This window comes from Sitophilus oryzae, unplaced genomic scaffold (assembly GCF_002938485.1).
Source record: "Sitophilus oryzae breed Bouriz unplaced genomic scaffold, Soryzae_2.0 scaffold_1440_pilon_pilon, whole genome shotgun sequence".
Lineage (NCBI taxonomy): Eukaryota > Metazoa > Arthropoda > Insecta > Coleoptera > Curculionidae > Sitophilus > Sitophilus oryzae.
Genome location: NW_022146105.1, coordinates 203,811 through 225,701, shown reverse-complemented (window position 1 = coordinate 225,701; position 21,891 = coordinate 203,811). Strand labels below are relative to the sequence as shown.

At 33.4% G+C, this 21,891-nt stretch overlaps 1 protein-coding gene and 1 long non-coding RNA gene across 2 annotated transcripts; one reads left to right on the top strand and one right to left on the bottom strand.

Annotated features, from left to right (window-relative positions):
- Positions 1-1,977: 1,977 nt before the first annotated feature.
- LOC115876605 (acetylcholine receptor subunit beta-like 1) lies at positions 1,978-21,556 on the bottom strand. The gene is made up of 10 exons (XM_030892433.1): positions 21,190-21,556; positions 20,944-21,080; positions 12,161-12,205; positions 11,998-12,107; positions 11,020-11,110; positions 9,195-9,542; positions 8,223-8,416; positions 7,813-7,974; positions 7,019-7,256; positions 1,978-2,566 (listed from the first exon to the last, which is right to left on the bottom strand). The coding sequence occupies exons 1-10, from the start codon at positions 21,245-21,247 to the stop codon at positions 2,402-2,404; spliced, it is 1,548 nt and encodes a 515-aa protein (XP_030748293.1). The 5' UTR covers positions 21,248-21,556; the 3' UTR covers positions 1,978-2,401.
- On the top strand, positions 13,192-15,667 carry LOC115876606. Its single transcript, XR_004049172.1, has 4 exons — positions 13,192-13,557; positions 13,620-14,625; positions 14,679-14,748; positions 15,104-15,667. It is a non-coding gene; the product is annotated as an uncharacterized LOC115876606 (long non-coding RNA).
- Positions 21,557-21,891: the final 335 nt, after the last annotated feature.

Here is a 21,891-nt window from a genome sequence, read left to right as displayed (position 1 = left end):
GGGAGATTCCTCACATAATAATAAGATTTGTTTTTCGTATTAACAAAGGTCCGATTTTGCTTTGTTTCGTAGCTACAGGGGGTTAAAATTTTTATCTTTTTTCGATTTATTATGATTTCCTTCCAAGTGTCTTTAGCGATTCGAATGACATTTTGAGGGCAAAAGTTACTTAAGTATTACCCTGTATTACATAATTTAATGCTAAATAGCGTCGCCAGAGTCACCATCAGGGACGTGCATAATATGGGCTATCACTGAAATAATTTTCTAAAAAAAAAAACATGTGCACCACTGACTTTTTTCTCTTGTTAAAAATTGTATCGGCCGTTTAATGCCGATTAAAAGTTGTCTCTTGATATTTTGTCGATTTCGGCCTCCTTTATGAGATAAAGGCAATTTTATTAATTTGCCTTGATCCCAGTCTAATAGCAACTTTAAAAAAAAAAATATTATTAACATGCAAAAGTTTTAAATAAGGAGTGATTGATTCCTCATCAAAAAATATGAAAAAAAATTCCTATAAATATGGATATGGAAATGCATAGTTTTAGAGTTACAGGATGTTAAACTTTTTAAAATTATGTTTTTTGTAATTAACTTAAATACCATTATTTTTGTATTTGAAGTTGCTGGAGGTTGGACGAGAAATAATAACTAATATTGATAATATTTAATAATAAATTAGGTTAAATATATAATTTATTAATTTTATTTTTGTTTTAATTTTATTAATTGTGATTAATAAAACTGCGTTTATCTCATCAAGGAGGCCGAATTCGACAAGATATGAGAGATAACTTTTAATTGGCATTAGACGGCCTACACAATTTTGATATCAAAAGAAAAAAAAACAGTGGCGCACATATTTTTTTTGTGAAAAATATTCTAGTAATAACCCATATGCACGTCCCTGATGAATTTATCGACACTTTTTTAGCATTAAAATATGTTTATATATAGTTAATCACCGCGACCTTACAGATCTATTGTGTTCCCCTTTCTTGAGTTATACAGGGTGAGTCTTAAATAGGTGCAAATATTTTCAGGGCTGATAGATCTCGATAAAAGAAACATATTTTCTCTTTACCATTTTTCAAAATAACCGAGTTATTTAAGTTTGGAAATTTAAAAAAAAAAATTATTTTTAAAAAATTTTGAGAGCCACCGGATTTTTTCTGTAATTGCATCCCTTTTAGTGCTGTAACCATAGAGTAAAGCCGTAACTATGGTAATATCAGAGATTAAGAAATTATACCGTGGGAAAATTTGCGGTGGACAGGTCTAAAAAGTTTTCGAAAAATATACAGGGAAATTTAAAAGAAAATGCATGATTTCCAACATCTTTTTTTTGTGAAAAAAAACTCATAGACGTGTTCCTGGGGTTGAAATTAATATACAACCCCTGGAAATATTTGCACTTATTTAAGCCTTACCCTGTATAACGAGTTATAACTCTTCATACAGTCTCAGGGCTTTCACAAAAGCCAGTATCTGAGACGACTTCACTTATAGTAAGTTTTACCACAGATTAGGTATCCTATAAGTATACAGATAAAAATCTTATCCCTAATTCGTGGTACGAAAATTGTTTTTTATGACGATGAGCAAACGAGTAAATTTTCTTATGCGCAAAAATAAACTCCCGTTTATACAGCGTAATAACTGGGTCGGTCACAAGGCCGGTCGGGCGCTGTGCACAATTTTGTAGCCCATAAATGGGCGTGCTTGTGCGCAAACTAGTAACCTAACTAGTGTGCGACTCCAAAAATGGGAACCACGAAAAACAATGCTTTTGACGATAAGTTTATAATCTGTATGATATGTGCTTTTACCCTCAAAATGTCATTCGAATCACTAAAATTACTTGGGAGAAAATTATAATAAATAGAATGATAATTTAGACTTTAACACCCTGTAGCTACGAAACAAAGCAGAATCGGACCTATGTTGATATGAAAAATAAATCTTATTTTTACTTGAGGAATCTCCCCACGAGAGATGGCACATGTTTTTTAAAACACCCTGTATGCTGAATATTTTTTGGTTTTGTATATTTTGTCTGTGTGATTATTTAAGGTTTTAGTGGAGCCAGGCGAGTATGTAGAATTTTTCCGTATTATACACTCACTGATTTTAATCGATTGTCAATTGGCGATATATTAAATAAAGTGTTTTACCGAATGATGCACGCACAGATAACTATCGGTGTAATTTTCGATTATCATTTAATCTTTTAGGAAACGATTTCCATTTCTTTAAATTCTATTTGTATTTTATTTTTTTAATTTGTCACCAGTCACTTTTTTACCGAACTAGGCCTTTGCGAATCTCGCTTTTGGAAGCCACATGATTTGAGAGACCGGATCATAGGAAGCTCTTTATTTCTCATTTTCTTTTCATTCTATTTCCCGCGGTAGATTTCGATTATTTTATCTTGATCGACGTACTCGAAGATGTGGGGAGCGTCCATCAATATGCCTACTGTTCCTGCTGTAGTCACTATGAAAAACATATAGAGCTGAAGCCTGTCTATCACCATTGCCACATATTTCCAGTCTTCGCGTGTCTGAAATAACAAAAAAAAACTAAAGCTATGAAAAAATGTCGATCTTATTAGTAGGGGAGCCCAAGGAACACCAATGCTAAGGCCGTTTTCATGGATCTCATTCTGATGTTCGGATATTCCTTTACCGCGAATTATTCAGTTATCTTGTGTCTGTAGATTGCTTCAATTTTATCTATATTTAGATATAAATGTACCCTACTAATGTAATTTGTACCCTACTATTCACTGTACCCTACTAATGTAATTTAAGTCACGAAACAAGAGAGATAATCAGATTAATTAAGAAAATAGCTGATTAATGACTTTTGGTTTGCTGCATTTTCCTTTCAATTTACGGTCTAAAAATAAATCTCGACGAAAACGTCGCGGTTGTGCTGAGCTGAATATTAAAATCGCGATTATATAACACAAAAAGCTTGGCTGACGACATTTTTTCGTTAAATTGTGTTCATGATATTAATTTTGCATCTTTCTTGGTTTGGGATACAAAAGACGTCTTATTCTATGCGAAAGATATTGATTAAAATATTTCATATCAAAAGAGAACATAACATTTTTTAAATGCTTATAAAATTAGAATATACTTTTTGACTATATTTAGTACCGTACTCATGACACCAAAAAGACGCGTATTCCTTAATTTACACTTTTTAGTTATAGTAGAGGGCCCAAGATGACTCGAGAATCATGGGGACCTATTGTTTTATGCAATTTTTCAAAAATCCAAAAAAAAAGTCACTAAGAAATACTTGGATGTTTCAGACATTAATAGTGCATGCGTCCCACGAGTTTTTGACAACGCGCAACGGTGGAATATTAATCTGCCGGATTGTATGGCGGGGGTAGCCATACGAAGGGGTAGAAAATGAGAAAAAAATATTCGAGTACGTCAGATATTAAGAGGGATGTTAAGTGAACCTTAAAGAAGCTCCTATTCTATTCTATCTATATTCTATTAAGACTGACAATTTGGATGCAAACAAAATTCATGGCAGATTTTTTAGAAATACATAGTTCTTAGCAACATTCTTTATAGATTTGACTTACGGCTTGTGGAAATCAACGGGTTTATGCCATTCCCGTGATTCTTGAGTTAGATCCTTCAAAATTAAAAAGAAAATTATGTGTGGTAGGTAGGGTGAGCCAAAAAAAACTAACCTATGAAATTTATGGGTTAAAATGAACCTAATAACCGAGAAAAAATATCCCCGGAAGGCCGGATTTTTAGCTCAATTTTAAAAGGTGTCGGTGAACATTCAAAGTTTTCCATTTAAATAACACGTAAAAAAATCTCTTTCCGTTAAAACTACCATAACTTTGAAACAGTTTACGATAAAAAATTACATCGCGGATTCTTGTAGAGCATAACATTTCCTAAAAAATATATCTGAGAGTAAACTAGTTTTTTGCTAAATATGAAAATTTTTAATCAATAAACACTAAAACTGGATATTTTGATTTTTTTTTCACTTTTCATAGCTTTTAAATACACGAATTATTGAATTGAAAAACGTTACTCTCAGATAGATTTTTTAGTAAATTTTATGCTCTACAAGAATTCGCGATGTAAAGAATTTTATCGTAAACCGTTTCAAAGTTATGGTACTTTTAATGGAAGAAGATTTTTTTACGTATTTAAATGGAAAGCTTTGAATGTTCACCGACACCTTTTAAAATTGAGCTAAAAATCCTGCTTTCCGGGGATATTTTTTTCTCGGTTATACGGTTCATTTTAACCAAAGACATTATAAATATAGACCGAACATCTCATTCATAAATACTCGTTGGTAGTGTATCAAACATTCCAATGTGTCAAACAAGGACAGAAGAGACAGAGAAGTCTAAAATTTCCGACCCCGGCAACTAGGCGCATTTGGATTGTTCTAATGGCCAGTGGCGTATCGTTTTTTGAAACGAATTTAATTAGTAAAGTAAAAGTAAACTAATTAGTAAAATGTTTACTCCATATTAATATACTACATTAACACTTTTTTCGTCAGATGAGTTTTGTTATAAGGTCTAATATAATAATATAATTAATATCCCACATATACTTATGTTGAAACGTTAGTAGGTAGTTTCCGAAAATCGCTCCAACGTCGATTTTTAATTTAAACTTTAAGTTAATTCTATATAAACTTTCAGTTACTTTTGAATATTTATAGGGTGACTCAGGCTTCCGAAACAGTTTATATTAAGTTTGTGGTTGGTGACTTTTCTTTCAATTTTTTTTTCAGAATATGGAGGCAATGGTAAAGCACATTTTAGACATTTTTGTAAACATAGGTGGCCGGAACATATTTTCAAACTAAAGTTGTAGATTTGCCATTAAATTTCCATTCCAGAAATACCTAGGGTTGCCACCTGAATTACCTACAGCAAACAGAAATATTATTTTCGTCCAAATTTAATTAGAGATGTTATAAAACTTATAAATAAATTTTTCTTGTTTAGAATAGGCAACATTATTTAGAACTTCCTGTTTAATCTCAAATGATAATTTAGGTTTTAGTTTTACCTTTTTGATCTTAAAAGAACTTTTAAAATTAGTAATTAGTAACGATTTAGTTAGTTCGCAATCGATAGCTTCCTGTAAAGCACTATGTAATAGTTGTTTAATCTTGTATTATTAATAACTTTTCCTATACCTAAAATCAATATTTAATGAGAAAATTGTGTTTTTTTGAAAATATAAGACAAGATTTGACTTTCGGTCTTCTTCTTGTATTATGATGGCTCTGATACGAGGCAATTACCTTTTAGTCTCTCAATAGAAGGCATTTATCATTAAAAGTATCAAATCTGTGTGCTACAGTATGGGATTTCTGTCGCATAATAATGAATATTACGTTTATTTACAAATCCATTACTTTTAAAGGTAGCTTCATCAGACAATCAAATTTAGTTAAATGTCCCAGTCTTCATGAACTGTATTAAGCATATGTATTGCGGTTTGAATCACCCCGAGAATCACCCTGTATGTTGACAAAAATATTTTGAAAATGTGCGTTACAATGGCTCCCATCTTATGTAAAAATTGAAATAAAAATTACAAACCTAAAACGTAATAGGTAAAAAGCTTTTTGGAGGCCCTGGGTCACCTTTTATATAGGTATGTATAAAACTAGTAGCCTAAGAATTATTTACAGTTCGTCCCATTCTAAAAAACAGATAAACACACCGTACAAATAACTCTAGGAAGAGGTATTTGTACGGTGGTAAAAAATTGTTTAAACGAGGCCGAAGGGGCAGATATAATAATGCAATAAAATGTAAAAAAAGGGCGGGTAAACACCTTTGTTTATTTGTTGAGCAAAATACCTTTAGAATATCGTATATAATGACCAAAATATGATTTTAAGAAAAAAAATGTCACTTTCTGGCTTATAATAAAGTTTCAAATGCAACGTTTATATTAAAATTTGTTATGATCTACAACAGTTAAGTAGTAATTGAGACGAATTATAATTCAATTACCGGCTACTACGTTCTTGTTTTAATAGATCAAAATTCAACAAATATAATTAGAAATTATTTTAATTGTGAGAGGCTCCCTTGTGGGACGCCTCTGTACGGCAATTACGGCGCGGCGGAAACAATACCTACCTGTGAAGAGACAAATTCGGGTAATTTAAGCTTTTTTTTCCACACATTTGACACTGTCGTACCATATTGAAAATTCGCAGATTCAAAAAGTACGTTAAACAAAAGCAAAACTACTGAAAAACACTGAAAAGTTCACTTCGGACTTGATTCCGACTTCAAACACATCCTAAGCTAAACGTAGTACGCTATAACGGACCAATGGCCGTCGCGAGGGGTGGTGGGACGGACGGCTCATTTCATTCAGGAAGACTAGCAGCGACGTTGCCAATAGTTCTAGACGTTTCAGCACATTAAACAGTAAACATGTCCTTTAATAGTAACGCATATATCCTCTGGTTAATAACATATTATTACGCATGCTTCTTTAAAATAAATTATTAATTTAATTAAGAAATTGAGATTTATTGATATCCGGTAAAGGTTTTAAAGTCACCTTTTCTGCAAATTAAACTAAGTAGATAGGCGCAAATTTGAGATGTGGCAATGTCGCCTTCTCTATCTCATTTGGTTTTTACAGTACGTAGTCAACCTCCGATTGTTTGATCGGGTTAAAATGTCTAATGTGATATCTGTTCTTACTAAATCTATGATTTTAACCCATAAATTCCATAGTGTAGTTTTTTTGGCTCACCATAATGGCGGGTATATTTAACACGGTGCAAGGTTTCTCCCCCTGTAACATCCTTTCGCGTCTGAGTAAATTCCAAAATCCCTGCTTGGGCTCCCCTACTATTATTTATTACTCAAAATCGGATTTTTGAGCCATGTTTTCAGAAAAATAACCAATAACCAACATAGAGGTGAAATTATGAAAATTATTTTATAATTACACTATACACATCTTACCTGTATGTACAAATCTTCGTTGCGTAAGTGTTCTGCGATGAACTCCACAGCTTCCGTTGCTTTAGAAGCTTCCGGAGAAAGAAGAATTGAATCTGAGCTTTCGCTCTCTCTTCTACAGCTATCCGGACCAACAGCCACACCTAGATCGGCAGGCGTTTTCCTGTTAATCTTACAATTAGGGTGATGGTGTAGATCTGACAGTTCCATCACTTCCACTTTGCTTTGCGACTCAACAGAACTGTAATTCATACGTATTTCATTAATCTTGTTATTATTGAGAAACAACGGAAAAAAGTTGAAAAATTGTCACAGATCACGTTTTCATGGCGCTAAGAAAAATAGTAAGCATAGCGATTAAGTTGTGTTTTTTAGGTTTGTAGGAAATTTTATATACTTTTATAATACCTAAACTTTTAAAATCCTAAATTATGTGATTTTTTGAAAAAAATAACATTTTTATCTCTTATTTCTGAATAATTATAACAATGATAAAATTATGAAAATTTTATGACTTTTTATGTAGTATTAGAATATTATAAATATTTTGTGAGAAAATAAACTTTTTCAACTCTTGTTTCTGAGTAATTACCCATATTTGGTTATATTTTACACGTTTTCACCGCGCGGCGTTCAGAAAAATACTAAACATATTGATTTTATTAAGGAATTTACTTCCAATCCCATTGATGCTTGTACGCCATTTAAACATAAAATAGAGACAACCGAATGAAAAATATTTTGTTTTATGCTTTTTGTTTCAGGCAACGGGAGGTTTCGTAAAAATGAAGACGGACCTAATGTGTTTAGGGATGTCCCCTGGAGAGCCATAGGGATGTGGCGGGACTCCCATGCCAGGCATTTCCATCATCCACCTCAACCTAGTTTTTCTAGGTCTTTTCATCAGAAGCATGGCAGGTAGGTAGTTCAGGAATACGGAACGAATCCACGAAGGCATTCTGAAAATCAATTCAGAACACACTTGCTACAGGCATAGTTAAAAACCCATAAATTAATAAGTAAATATTTGCAATAATGATTGTTTCTGAGCAATTTTTGGCGTTTGTTAAAACTATTTTATGACTAAAATTATGGAAAACACGTGTGTTAAGTTAGCACAATAAAAAATAAGGATAATAAAGGAATTAAGGATTTAAATTTCTAAGAAATTTTATGAAATCTAACATTTTAAGTAATATAATCTTACCTGTGTGTCCTTGGACCTCTAAAGTTCCAATTGATTATGACTACTGTCACTAATATACTAACAGTGTTCATGATGAACGTAAAAAGGAGATATTTGGCTATGAGTGGCAGCACTAACGATGTTGGTGGCAGAATTTTTGACACTAGCAATAGGAATACAACCAGTGAGAGTAAAATACTTATTCCTAAAGTAACCTGAAAGGGAAACATCGAGAAACCGAAGTTGTAGATGAATATTTCGTAAAAATAGGGTTTCCATACAAGTTTTTGGAAAATCCGGACAAGTGAGTTCTGAAATCTGTCATTTTAATTCATTTAAGTATATTAAGTATATTCTTTTGCTTTTGTATGAAAAAGAAGATTTATATTGCACACGTTACAAATGACATCAGAAATGGATTATGCGTTTTTAATAGAAGAGAAAATTTTGATCATTTCATTAGTTACTACACACTTTCGTTTTGACATTATTAAAAAATGCTTAAGTTTACTGGTAATATTTTATATTGCAAGTTATATATTGATAGGTACCTCCTAACCAATTTAACCGTTGCATGTACAGTTAGCATGAGCTAAGTCTGTCCAAGGGGTCAAGGAAGATTTTCACAGATGACATTCAAAAAAATGACAGAAAATACAATTTACTTGTGAAATAAATTGACAGGCACAACAGTCACAGTAGTAAATCGTTGGAAAAGCGCACGTAATCATAATCAAAATAAAGACAAAATAATTCACAATTCACGTCCACGAGTGCACGAAAATTGAAAAAATTCCCTAGATAGATATGGGTACTTTTGAACAATGCCGATTTAATGGATATGTGACATCGTAACGATTAAAATGTCCAAGCAAAGTTAAGCTGATTATACGGTTAGATTTTCCGGAAATTTTAACCAACTCCGGACACCTTAAAAACCCGAGCGTATGGATACCCTACGGTAAAAAGAAAGCGAAAAAAAGTCGTTCTTACCTTTTCGCCGGCTTCTGCTGGCAAATAAAAAACGAGGACGCATAAAAACGAGATAAGAACCGTGGGAAGTATTAAATTCACTGTATAGAACAATGTTTTTCTCCTTATTATAATGTAAAATGTGATATCGGTTTCGGTGGGGTGGTTTCCCTCGTAGATGTTGAGGTAAGCCGGCACTTCGATAATGTCCCACGTGCCAGATTTCCAATAGTCGGACAAGTCGACGAATTCTTTGTTGTTGTACAAGGCCAACGACACTTGGTCGCCGTTAAATGTCCACGAGCCGAATTTCATAATACACGTCTGCTGGTCGAAGGGGAAATATGTTACATCTATCGTACACGAGCTCTGAAAAAATTGTTTTCATAAGAAGAAATTAAACACTGAAAAAAAAGACTGGGTAAAACTAGTGATGAAAGATGTATCAGAAACTGCGATTTTATCACTGATATCAAAAAATCACGTAACGTAACTTACTAAAAGTTACCAAAATTTGTATAAAACGGTGACGTGATCATGACTTATGATATCACCATTTTTCGGTGGTTAGCCTGGGTGCTAGGACACGAGGGTCACAAGTATAATGAAAAGGCAGATAAAAAAGGCCAAACAAGGCTCCTCAATACCATTCTTAGGCCCTAGTCCTTCTATGGCGCTGCAAAAGCAGTCATAACAATGGCCACAAACAATGTAGAAAGAGTGGACGGGAGGTTAATCACCGCTTCCTTAAAGATCTAGTGTGTCCTCGTTTCTTGAGTTGTAACTCATCTTACAGTCATAACTCATCATACATAACTCGTCTTCCTTCGCCAACTCGATGTCCTTATAGTGAAATTCTGGCAAAACTGGTGATACATCGCAAGGGTAAGTAAATTAACTTCTACAGAGCCCCGCATGTAGAAGTAAGGGAGACGAGAATACAACGGGTTGCCCCAAGGTTTAGACTAGTAGAGACTAGTCTATCTAACCACGCATCCCTTTGACCTGGTCCCGCCATCGTAGGATTTAGTTTTTTCGTGAGGTTGCGAAAAAGTCCATAGTAGAACATTCGCAAAAATTACGGCAGACTTTGATAAGCAAAGACAGAAAAACAGTCAAAGCTATAGTGGGTCTACTAATAGAGCATTGTAAGCTGAGTAAGCATCTATAGCTGATGGGATATTACCGACGAAACCATGTACAGGTTCTCTCAAACTGAAGAAGAAACGACGTAACATCACTATTGACAAAGAGCTATATGGAGGGTTCAGTTTCCTAATTGCTAATCTTTTTGAAAAGGATAGGATTGGAGAATATAACCTAAGGACTAGAAGAGGACCACAATATATCTGAAACGAAGCTACCTCGAAGAATCGAAGCTTAAACCATATGATCACTGATTGCGTTACTACTTCTGCAACAGATATTTTGTTAATGTAGGCTCTGAGATTATTTATTTGTTATTTTTTTTAAATTCTTTTTTGAGCCGTTAAATGGAAATTTTGCGACTTGTGTAAATTAAAATTAGCTTAGAGATATTTAAAAATTAAGCATCCTACGGTCACAATTTTAACTTGAAATCCACCAAAGGTAAATAAGAATAAAGTAAGTAAATGAATAAAGCTATGGTACAGTTTGGAAGTCTTTTAAATCACTGATATTAGTTCATTCAAATCACGTTATCTATTGCTACGATATTCAGCATTAATTATTGTAGCTATGGAATAGTATGAAAGTCGTGACCACGCCACTCTTAAAATCACCGCTACTAAAAAATCACGGTGTTATTTAAAAATCACAGTTTAGCTCATCTCTAGGTAAAATGCCCTGAAGTAGAAATACATACTTGATAAATTGCTGGCGGTACCCATAGCACCTCACCGTTTGGATAAATCAAAACGTTTGATTTGTATCTGACTTCGTAATTCCCATCAGCACTGGAAGAAAAGAAAATAAGCTTCGTTTAATCCGAAATAAGGGAACAGAAAATCGATAAAGTTTAGTCAATTTTCCATCTGACCAAGTTCCCTTCAATTAAATCCAAAATAATTGCTTTTCAATTTTCGTAATTAAAGTTAACAACAGAACGGTCTACTTTCTTTCAAGCTATAATTGAATTTATTCCGCATCATTTTTCTTAATTGTCTATAATTTATTTTATTAATCCAGTATATAGGGTGTTCCAGAAATAAGTGCAAGTATTTTTACTGGTAGCAGTTCAACCCCAGAAACACGCCTATGAGTTTTCTTTGTGAAAAAATAAGTTGAAAATTTTATATTTTTCTTGATATTTTCTGGAAAATATTGAGAAACTTTCGAGTGCCGCTTGTTCAGTTTCCGGAAATTTGTTTATAGTGCTTCGAGAGAATGTAAAGTTACCACTTCCTACATTATCCACATTCTATATGGTTATAAGTTCACATTTTTAAATTTCTGCCAAAAAAAAAATACTTAAATTAATTTTATTCACTGTAATAATGAAACTAAATAATGAACAATTATACCAGCTTTTCAACATTTCAGAATCAGCGCCCTCTATTAGATTTGTAAATAGTCAACGTTTGACCTATATTTATACAGATCAGCTGATAGCATTTTTAGGTTACCGTTCATTTGAAATAATACTCAAAACAGTAAACCTCTGACAAAACTAACAAAATAGGCAAATGTAATGTAAGCCTGTAAAAATGCTTTTTTATCCAAATAGAAATATCAATTATTTTGGTGTTTAATCACAAAAATAAGGGTGTGAGATAGAAAAACAGAGGACTTATTTCTGGGACACTTTGTATGTAGAGTAATAATAGAGGCTCATTTCACTTACTTATTAAATAAAACTATATCAGGTTTCCATACTTTATCTGGTGGCAATCTAAGGACGGCTATACCACCATAATCAGCTTCATCCCATTGAAGCTGGTAGTCCGTCCACACCTAAAATGAATTTTATTAAAAGAAAGTAAATAGAGAATATTGTTTACGTTTACCAGGCGCAACCAGACATTGGATTTCAAAATTTGATTTTTCTCGTTCTGTAATAAAAAGAGAAAAATTATTTATTATTACTATTGCTGGGGGGAGGGGGCATATTGAGAACATGGATAGAGTGGTCCGAATTGTATTCGGGAAACTTCGGCAGTATATTTTGCAGATAAAAATAAAGCTTACTCTTAAAGGAAGATTTTACATCTTATTCTTGCATAGTATTACCGAGAGTAATTCCAGAAAAACACACATACACACAATTTTTTCCTGATATTTAATAATTATTTATTAATACATTGGTACATATTGTTAATAAAATTACTAGAATAATGAATATATATTAAGCAATCTAGCATTTTCGCAATTACAGTTGACTTTGAACAGTTGGCATACCGTAAATAAACAGATATGATGATAATGGTATGTATGTTAATTAATCCGTGAATCATACCGTCTTAAGCAAATAATTTATATTGAATAGGATGTATGGAATTATTGTATATACAGGATACATAAATGTTGTTTTATTATATGAACAGTGAACTTATATTCTCTAGCTTTTTTAACGTTTCATCGTTATATTATATTAATTAAAAAGTAGAGAATTCCCCTTCGAAATGAAACGTGTACGAAAAGTTTACAAAAAAAAGGAAATCTCCCAAAAGTTGCTCTTTAAAAGGTTTTTTTTTGTCTTAGCCGCAACGCCAATTTCGCCTGCATTTTAAATAACACAAGAGGGGAGATTTCTTTATTACACACCGACAAATTCTTTTTCATTCTTTATTTTATTGGGTTATTTACACTTTTCACCCTACTTTCTGGCTTTTTTTTTCTTTGAGTCTTTTGTTCAATTTTAGGGCAAATTGGGATTTGATTTTGATTTATCTAGAAATAACACCTTAATAAGTGATACACAGCTCTATTTCTGTTACGGCTGTTTTCTCTAAATGAGACTATGAAATTAACTTACTATTAAATATAGCGCTGTTGAAGTCTGTTTTGGTAACATTTTCTCTCTTTTTTTTTTTAGAATGTGTCCGTAATTATTATAAAAGACTTTGTAATATTTGTGGATATATATTTCCCGATGACAGAGATCATGGGTAGCGGTCAGAAATCTTTCTATCAGGGAAAATGAATCGATCCCTGTCCTCCGCAGATTCTAGGCGCTCTTTGACCTGGAGAGCTAGTACCTGATAGGCTCCCTTTTCCAGGGTTACGGATGAAAGACTCAGTGACAGTGAAGAAGAACTTGATGGATAGAGGCTTAAATCGTAAAGAGCTCAGTTTGTCTATGATGGAATTTTTAATTTAGGAGAAGGACACTATTAGACAGAATAGTGAGACTACGAGGGTGTCTAGAAGAGGTCATATATCAACAGAGGCTACTGTAGAAAATGTACATATATAAATTTTGCTTTATTAATTTAGCTAATTTCTAATAATTTATTTTACGTCCAGGCTAACAATTATTTATTTTTGTTCTCCTAGTCTCAGTAATGTTGAATGGGAGAAACAGCACATTCTTTTCCAGCATTCATGTTAGTGATGTAAGTCTGACACGCATTTCTGTCCGGGTTGATTGAATCATTTTAAATTGATTGGATAACTTTTAATTAATTATTAATCTTTGTTTTGAAATGAACAGAATCTCGGATATCAGGACCGGGAATGGACAGGAGGGCAAGGCTTTCAGTTATGTTGAATTTATGAAGATAGTACATACTACACGGTACTTACATTATTACATTACTTACGTTATATTTACATATATGGACTTATAAGTTACATTACAATTATAAATTTTGCAAAATAAATGTCTATTCAACCCCTCCTAGAACTTCATGAAGAAGACGAAACCATATAAGGTCATTATTATTTCTATTAAATATTTGTTGAATAACTTTCGGGTGTTAAGTGATGGGGGCCCCTAGAAGACATCCAAAAATAGTTATTATTGTAAGAAAATAGATTAGTTATTACTCTGTACTCCTGAGATCGGATTTTTAAACCTTGGCAGAAATAGAAGAGATAAGAAATGGGGATTGTACTTTAATTGACATCCATAGAAAATATACCACTAAATCCTACCCCACTACCCTACCACCATGATTGTTCACAAGATAAGAAAAAATGTGAAGTTACAAAGAAATATTTGTTGGAGGATCTAGGAAGTTGCCATATGCCATATATCAGTTTCAAGTTGCTATAATCAAACAATGTATCAGGATGCTTTACAAGAGAAGAAAAAATGTATAGAAATATGTATTTATTTATCGGAGGAACTACTAGAAAGTTACTACATAATAGGAAGAAATAGTAGGAAGTGGTCATATATTGTTTTGAACTTGTCGTAATCAAGCCGTATGTTATTTGGATTTTTCATAACAGAAGAAAAAATGTGAAGTTAGAGAGATATATTTATCGGAGGAACTAGAGTAGGAAGTCGCCATATATTATTTTGAAGGTATCATAGTCAAGAGAATTCCGAAAATAAAATTATTTAATTTTTTATTGCAGTTTTACTACAATTACATTATCCTTCATACAAGAACTTGAAGATGAAAGTTACTTCATAAATACAAAAAAAGTAAGTGTTTTTAATAATAATTGACAATTAAAATCCGATAATAATATTTCTCTAATTTGAATTAACATATTAATTTTTACCAGAGAATATATAAGTATGTAATAAGTATTTTACCCTTTTGAGTTTAATATACTTTATTTCTTAGGATTAAATAAATAGAGCACTTGAAAATCAGAAAATGGATACTACTATTTATTATTTATATAAGGAAATTAAATCTAAATCTATATGTAGTCATATTTCATAATAGAAGGTTAAATATTCAGTGGTAAAATTATGTCATAAATTTTAAATTCAACAGAGAAATTATAGAACATATAAAATATTATATGTGGATAATAAGTTTTTTTTCCAGACCTACACTACCATGGATCATGTGAAAATTATGCAAATACGAATTAAAGAAAATAAGTTGAATATTGTATTAATGAATGGTACACACTCCCTAATTTCTAATTTTATGTCTTATGGCGATGTCAGTAATTCATTCGGATATTATAATGTATGATATAATGCCGAGAAGCCCTAATGAAATAAGGAATGCATTTGCCTGATATAGAAACTCTGGCCAATATATACAAAGAAGCCAAAGCAAGTTGATATATAAAACAACCCCAGAATTCCCAACTTGCAAAGGAGTATCACAGGGAGACGCAATATTACCAAAGCTCTGTACATCAACACTAGACGAAATCTTCCGTCAACTAGATACCGGAACTATCCATCTCTAGTACCCACGACAGATTAAGAAATCAAGGAGAATAGCAAACCTAAGATGAGGTCATGATATTGGGAGATTAGCAGGGATAATTTGGACCTGCATAGCCAACAGTAGACAACATTGGGCTCCAATAAACTACAAAGAGAGTATCTAAATATGTAAGGGAGGCTACATCATAATGTGCAGTGGTGGAATAAGCTGGAAATGATGATGATTACGACTTAATATTATGTAAAATTCTAACACTTAATAAAGTACTTAAGCTGTAAAAATTAAATGAAAATATTTGTAGTAGGACCCCTAATTTTTTGTTTGTTTTTTAAATATTCATCTATTTTTTGTGAAGAAAATTTAATAAGATGCTGAGTAGAAAGTAAATCCATACTGTTGATTTTTTATTATAACTTCAGCTCGTTGCTTTGTTCGAAGAAGTGTCGGGCCGGGCTAATTTTGTTTTAAAATAAAGTAAAACAGAATTTTTAATTGGTTGTTCATCATCAGATGCGATGGAAATTCTAAATTGGGCTGGTTAATTAGTATAAAGTTAAGACAGAAAACTTGAGAGGAGTCACTTGAGAATTTTTTAATCGAGTAATTAACAAATTCTTAATTCAAATAATGGGCCCGTTAATAAATTTTCCGTACTTTAATCATATCCCTCGGGATATTTTCGTATTGAAATTCATTTTTAACGAAGACAGATATTAGCAATTCCTTATAATGCCGCCAGATTTTCAGATTTTCATTTTAATTTGCTTTTTATCAGAGAGCAATGTTTGAAAAGTTCGCAGTACGAGAGGCGATAGTTAATTAGACTTGTGATTTTTTGCAGTACGTAACAGACAATTATTATGTAAAATTTTCGGAATATTTAAACACAATAATGAAGAGCTTCACTGTACCAAGCTCTAGTATCAAAGCATTTCCATTCTGAACTATATTTGAAAGTTCATGCGGTTGATGGCGAATTCTCTCTAGTATAGTACTAATGCATATTAAAGCTGCTAACATATTCGCATTGCTTTTAAACCCGGAGCTTTATAGTTAAGGAAAGTTGAAATATTAGAAACTTGTTTAATTGTGTTTAAGTGCTCGGCACAGACTGCAGCTCGAATTTGTTTACCCTTTGTGCCATTCACCAGAAACAGAAGTTTGAAACGAATCCATTTAAACGGAAAAAAAGTACTGCCACCACAGGAAGTGGAATATCTGGGGCCGTGGAACTTCTATGGAACAGGCGTATTAAGAATATTACCAGCAAAGCCACAAAGGCTCTCATGATATGCAGAAGACTGGCGGGAAATTGATGGGGTTGCGCCCCTAACATTTTACGCGGGTTGTATACCATAACAGTAAGACCCACGATTACCTATGGAGCAGCTAGTCTAACCTACCCCAGCATCCTTCACGCAGAAATCTACGTTATCGAAAGATGCGTACAATTTATCTTAGATAGGAACTATCGGAATCAGGAAATAGCCATTCTATCCGATAGTCAAGCAGCACTAAAAGCGATAATTTCGAAGTTGGTCAAAGAATTCCTAGAGAAGCTGAGCAAATTAGTGCAAAGAAAATCCTCCTACTCTGGGTGCCAGCTCACCAAGGGATAGAAGGCAATAAAAAAGCAAACGATCTAGCTAAAAAAGGAGCGAACATCTCTACTAGGACCAGAACCGTTCTGCTGTCCAAGTGGAAATCAACTTCAAGCGGAACTCAAGAACCTGGAAGACTCCATCCGTAATCTGGAATGGGAGTCCTCCAACGGTCTAAGACACTCGAAGACATTTCTCAGAACTTACGAGGACAATCAAAGATTTTTCTTGATTTAAGTAAGAACAATCTTAGGGTTGTCACTGTGTTTTTAACAGGATACTGTCTCCTCATACTGTCGATTGTAGTCATTTAGTAGGTTCTGTGGGGAAAATGGGGAAACGCCAGAACACCTCATCATTGAGTGCGCCGACCTTCGACGACAACCATTCGTGTCATAAACTTTGGTGCGGCTTGTGGTACGGCTGATGTGAGAGATGGAGAGCTGGCCTCTGTGAAGCAGTTTCAGATACTAGTTTTTGCCTGCAAAGCCCTGAGACTGGATGATTAAAATAACAACCCGGGAACTAAAGTGTTATAGCCCTTTATAGCTATATAGCCATAGCTCATGATTCCGTTATTGTATCATGGCTATAGCTATACAGAGTGGTGTGAACTGTATTCCGGAAACTTCGGCAGCATATTCTGCAGATTAAAATAAGTAAAAAAGTCATGATTTTTTCCAAATAATTTATGAAGTAACATCAATATTTGGATGAAAATTGGTGTTTGGGAGTTTTTTGACATGAGAAATTTGATTTTTGTGTCAATATGACTCCTACTTGTAGAGGGCGCCACCTACATATGTTTTTACTGGATTGAAGAGTAATAACTTTTCGTCCATACCTGTAGAAAACTATTGAATAAAAAAATATACATTTACAACTTTTTTTAAATAAAAAAGGTCTCTTGGTAAAAATCGCTACGAGTAATGGTTCGTATTTGGAATTGAGTACGAATCAAATCGCTACGAGTAATGGAAATATTTGGAATTGAAATTATCAATACTTGTCATCATTGACATAAATTAAACATGTTGACTAAATAGTTATTAGACTGAAACCATAAATTTGATTTTCTTTGTGCCAAAAGTTCAACAGAAACTGTTTAATTATCATTTTTTCGCAGAAAAATTTATGATTAATTTAAAAAAATAAAAATTTATTATTTCAGTCAAATAACTATACTTAGCGTGTGCTTATTTTTTGTCAATAATGACATGTATTGACTATTTCCATTCTAAATATCTTGAGAACGGTTGCTCGTAGCGACTTTTACCAAGAGACATTTTTTACGTAAAAAGTCATGAAAATGTATATTTTTTTAGTCAGTAGTTTTATACAGGTACGGACGAAGAATTATAACTCTTCAAAACAGTCAAAACGCATGTCGGTGGCGCCCCCTACAAATAGGAGTCATTTTGACATCAAAATCAAATTTCTCGTGTCACAAAAGTCCCAGACACTAATTTTTATCCAAATATTGACGTTACTTCAGAAATTATTTAGAAAAAATCGAAATAAAAATGAAACTTCTACACCCTGTATCTCCGAAACAAAGTATTTTAGGAAATACATTTATACGAACCTTTTAACTAATTTTTATCTGCAGAATATGCTGCCGAAGTTTCCGGAATACAGTTCGGACCACCCTGTATATAGCTAGATAGATCAAAATTAAGTCGCTAACAGATTTATATGAGCACGAAGTACAGTGTAGTCGCTTTCCTCAAGACAAGTTATATGCTCGACGTCCATGAATCTTCGTATGAGAACTTTGAATCTAGACGATCGACTTATTGCTAAAAGTCTATCGCTTTCTGTCTTAACATATTCCACAGGATGTTTCAAACTTTCTCCAAAATATCAACATTTTGTTTGCCCTCGTATAATTGACGAATGGAAACTTTCATTTTTAATTTACATATACTAAAAAGTCAAATAATTTAGCTACAAATTGCTTAAAATATCATCAAAATCGGTCCACTAGAACAAAATATATTAAACTTTAAAATACACCAAAATTTTAAGGTGCCCGTTTTTCGTACCGCTGGCGGTGACTGTATATTACATCTTTTAATTTTATAGCTGTTAATGCGTATGGCAATTTGAATTTTATTTTATTCACTCATGCCATATAATCTTACAAATTAGCAACGCGCCAAAGCATAAAACAAGATCAAATTTATTTCGCACGTGAAATAAAAGCGCGTTCGAGTGGATATATTGATATAGGTTATTAAAGGAACATATTTCATTAAGTGTGAAGTACCTTTGATCTCGCCAAACACGTATATCAAAGAAACATATTATTGAATTATTCATTTTTCCCTTTGGGCTATCTTTCTCGCTTGCGTTTTTTTTTGTTAATAATTCACTACTTACGTCATATACCGGGTGCGTCTCAAAAGTGGCTCACACTTTTTATTTTTTCAAATAAAAAAACGTGATTTGGTATGTTAGTATATACCATAAATCAGGATTGATTGAAGTATTCAATTCTTTTAGGCCACTTTCTGTTTTACCGGAAATGACTACAACTTTTGATTTTTAAATGGCACATTCGATAGAAAATGACACTCTCAATATAATGACATATCATATGTCAACTTTTGACATTTTCACTTACAACAAAATTGTATCTGAAATTTTAATCTAGAGTACCATGAGTTTCTTAAAATCACTATTTTTTAATCAAGGAGCCTTGGAAAAATAGATTTGATCGTCTAATGTTTTTAGTGTCTAGTGTATTAAAAGATGCCCGAATCTATTTTTAATAATATTTCAATTCTTTCAAATGGAACGAGGATAGCTCATTAGCATATCTAGAAATGCATTTTTTTACGAATAATTTGGTACCACACACTTGGTATTTCGAGTCAAATTGTCGTTATGATTCGCATGTTGCAATTTCTAATAACCCATATTCGAAAATGTCAAAAGTTGACATATGATATGTCATTCTATTCAGAGTATCATTTTCTATCGAATAAAGTAACAAAATACCGAGAGTGCCATTTAAAAATCAAAAGTTGTAGTCATTTCCAGTGAAACAGGAAGTGTCCGAAAACAATTGAATACGTCAATCAATCCTAATTTATGTCATACACTAATATACCAAATCTAGATATTTTATCTGAAAAAATAAAAAATCTATCAGGGTTAGCCACTTTTGATACGCACCCGGTATATGTATATCCAAAAACAAATAATGAAAAAACCTAAGCATAATTAAAAACAATTCAATTAACTTTTTTAAGGTTATTAAATCCGTAGCAAATCTCCTGAAAGAGGAATTCTTCTGATATTACCCAGATTAGAGCGAAAAAAGGCGTGAAAAAAAGGACTCGAGAGGCACGTCAACGGCAATATTCTAACCGAGAACTAGGTGGTGACGTTTTACTTTATTTCGCGAAATTAGGCCTTAAAGGGCGCATTTACGCCCTTAGAGTGTATCTATATATCTTCAAGACAGCCGACGACACTTAAACAAAAGCCACGCCCCCATTGGTCGCCACCCTTTTGCCTTAAATTTCATAAAAACCTTTTGGCAACAAGGTTCTCGACCTTTAAAAATAAAGGTTAAATCTCAATTTCGTCTCACTGGCCACGGCCCGCAACAATAACAATGCCCAAACTCCTGTATCAATGGTTTTCAAATAAATTACATTGTTTACGTTCAAATATTTTTTTCATGCCGTTAAATTAATTTTATTTTTTTGATTAAATATTTTTACGAAGCATGTTAGAAAAATATTGTTTATGCAGTTAAGATCGCTGTAAAGAAAAGTGCATCATGGTTTGACAGATTATGCATCTTTGTTCAGGTTGGGAAACACCCACTTTCTAAAGAGTCATGCAAATGTAAATAGATAGATAACTTACAACGTTGATAAGTTGAACAAAAGCTAGACCAAATCGAACGTCCAATTTTTCTGTCATGTTTTGGACAGGCCGAATGAGCTTGTTGTATCCTCTGAAAAGGTCTCTGACCAGCCTTTCTTCATCTTCCGAACAATTTCCTGAAAAAAAAATGCATTAAGCGGGCCTGGGAGGGGCTGTGTTTACAATGTTGACACCGCGGCGAGAAAAAAATAGTGGGTGTGCCGATTTAAGTGGATAGTCCCTTACCTATAACAACAATGTAAAGGAGAAGCAATACCAGACGAGTCGCTATTGTCGTCCACATGGTTATTTTTAAAACAAACGCGTACTATCATCGGTATAAAAAACGAACAAGTCTGTGCCCTTCCATTACGTCGTTTCTTTTTATTTTTTGCCGTCACTAATGCATTAATCTTCGTGAGACGATTCGATTCCGACTGTATAAATATACATAATAAGGAGGATGCTTATGTATAAATATACACAAGGACGCACAACAATCACACCGCACTGTACAACAAATTATATCAGGATCGTTCGGGAGAGTTTATTTTTATAAATGTTTTTTCGAGTCGGGAGACATTGTCTTTGTGGACCGATCACGCAAGCTGAGGGCGCGATGTAGTGGAAAGGAGTGTTGTGAAGGGGCGGTTTTTAAGCCCTAGTTCTCTTACCCCCACTAATTTGGCCGCCGGGAGGGTCCGCTAGATGGCGCATTCCGGCGAAGGGGATTCGTCTTTTTGTCGGACGAGGTGGGGATATGCCGATGCGGGTTGGTCGGAACGCTCGGAAGCGACCGAGAACACCCGAGCAATGTAGCAGCGTTGCGGGCTTTTTAAACTTTGAATATTTTGGTTTTGGAATTCTGCTATTTCACGATTTGGCAAAAATCTAGTTTGGAAATTTGATGGTATTGAACATGTCACCGGGTTTGACGGAGATACTGTT

Coding starts and splice junctions, on each gene's coding strand:
- LOC115876605 (XM_030892433.1), bottom strand. CDS start 21,247: ATGTGGACGACAATAGCGACTCGTCTGGTATTGCTTCTCCTTTACATT. Junction 7,975..8,222: donor AGAGGTCCAAGGACACACAG/GTAAGATTATAT, acceptor ATTGATTTTCAG/AATGCCTTCGTGGATTCGTT. Junction 2,567..7,018: donor ACGAAGATTTGTACATACAG/GTAAGATGTGTA, acceptor TTGTTATTTCAG/ACACGCGAAGACTGGAAATA.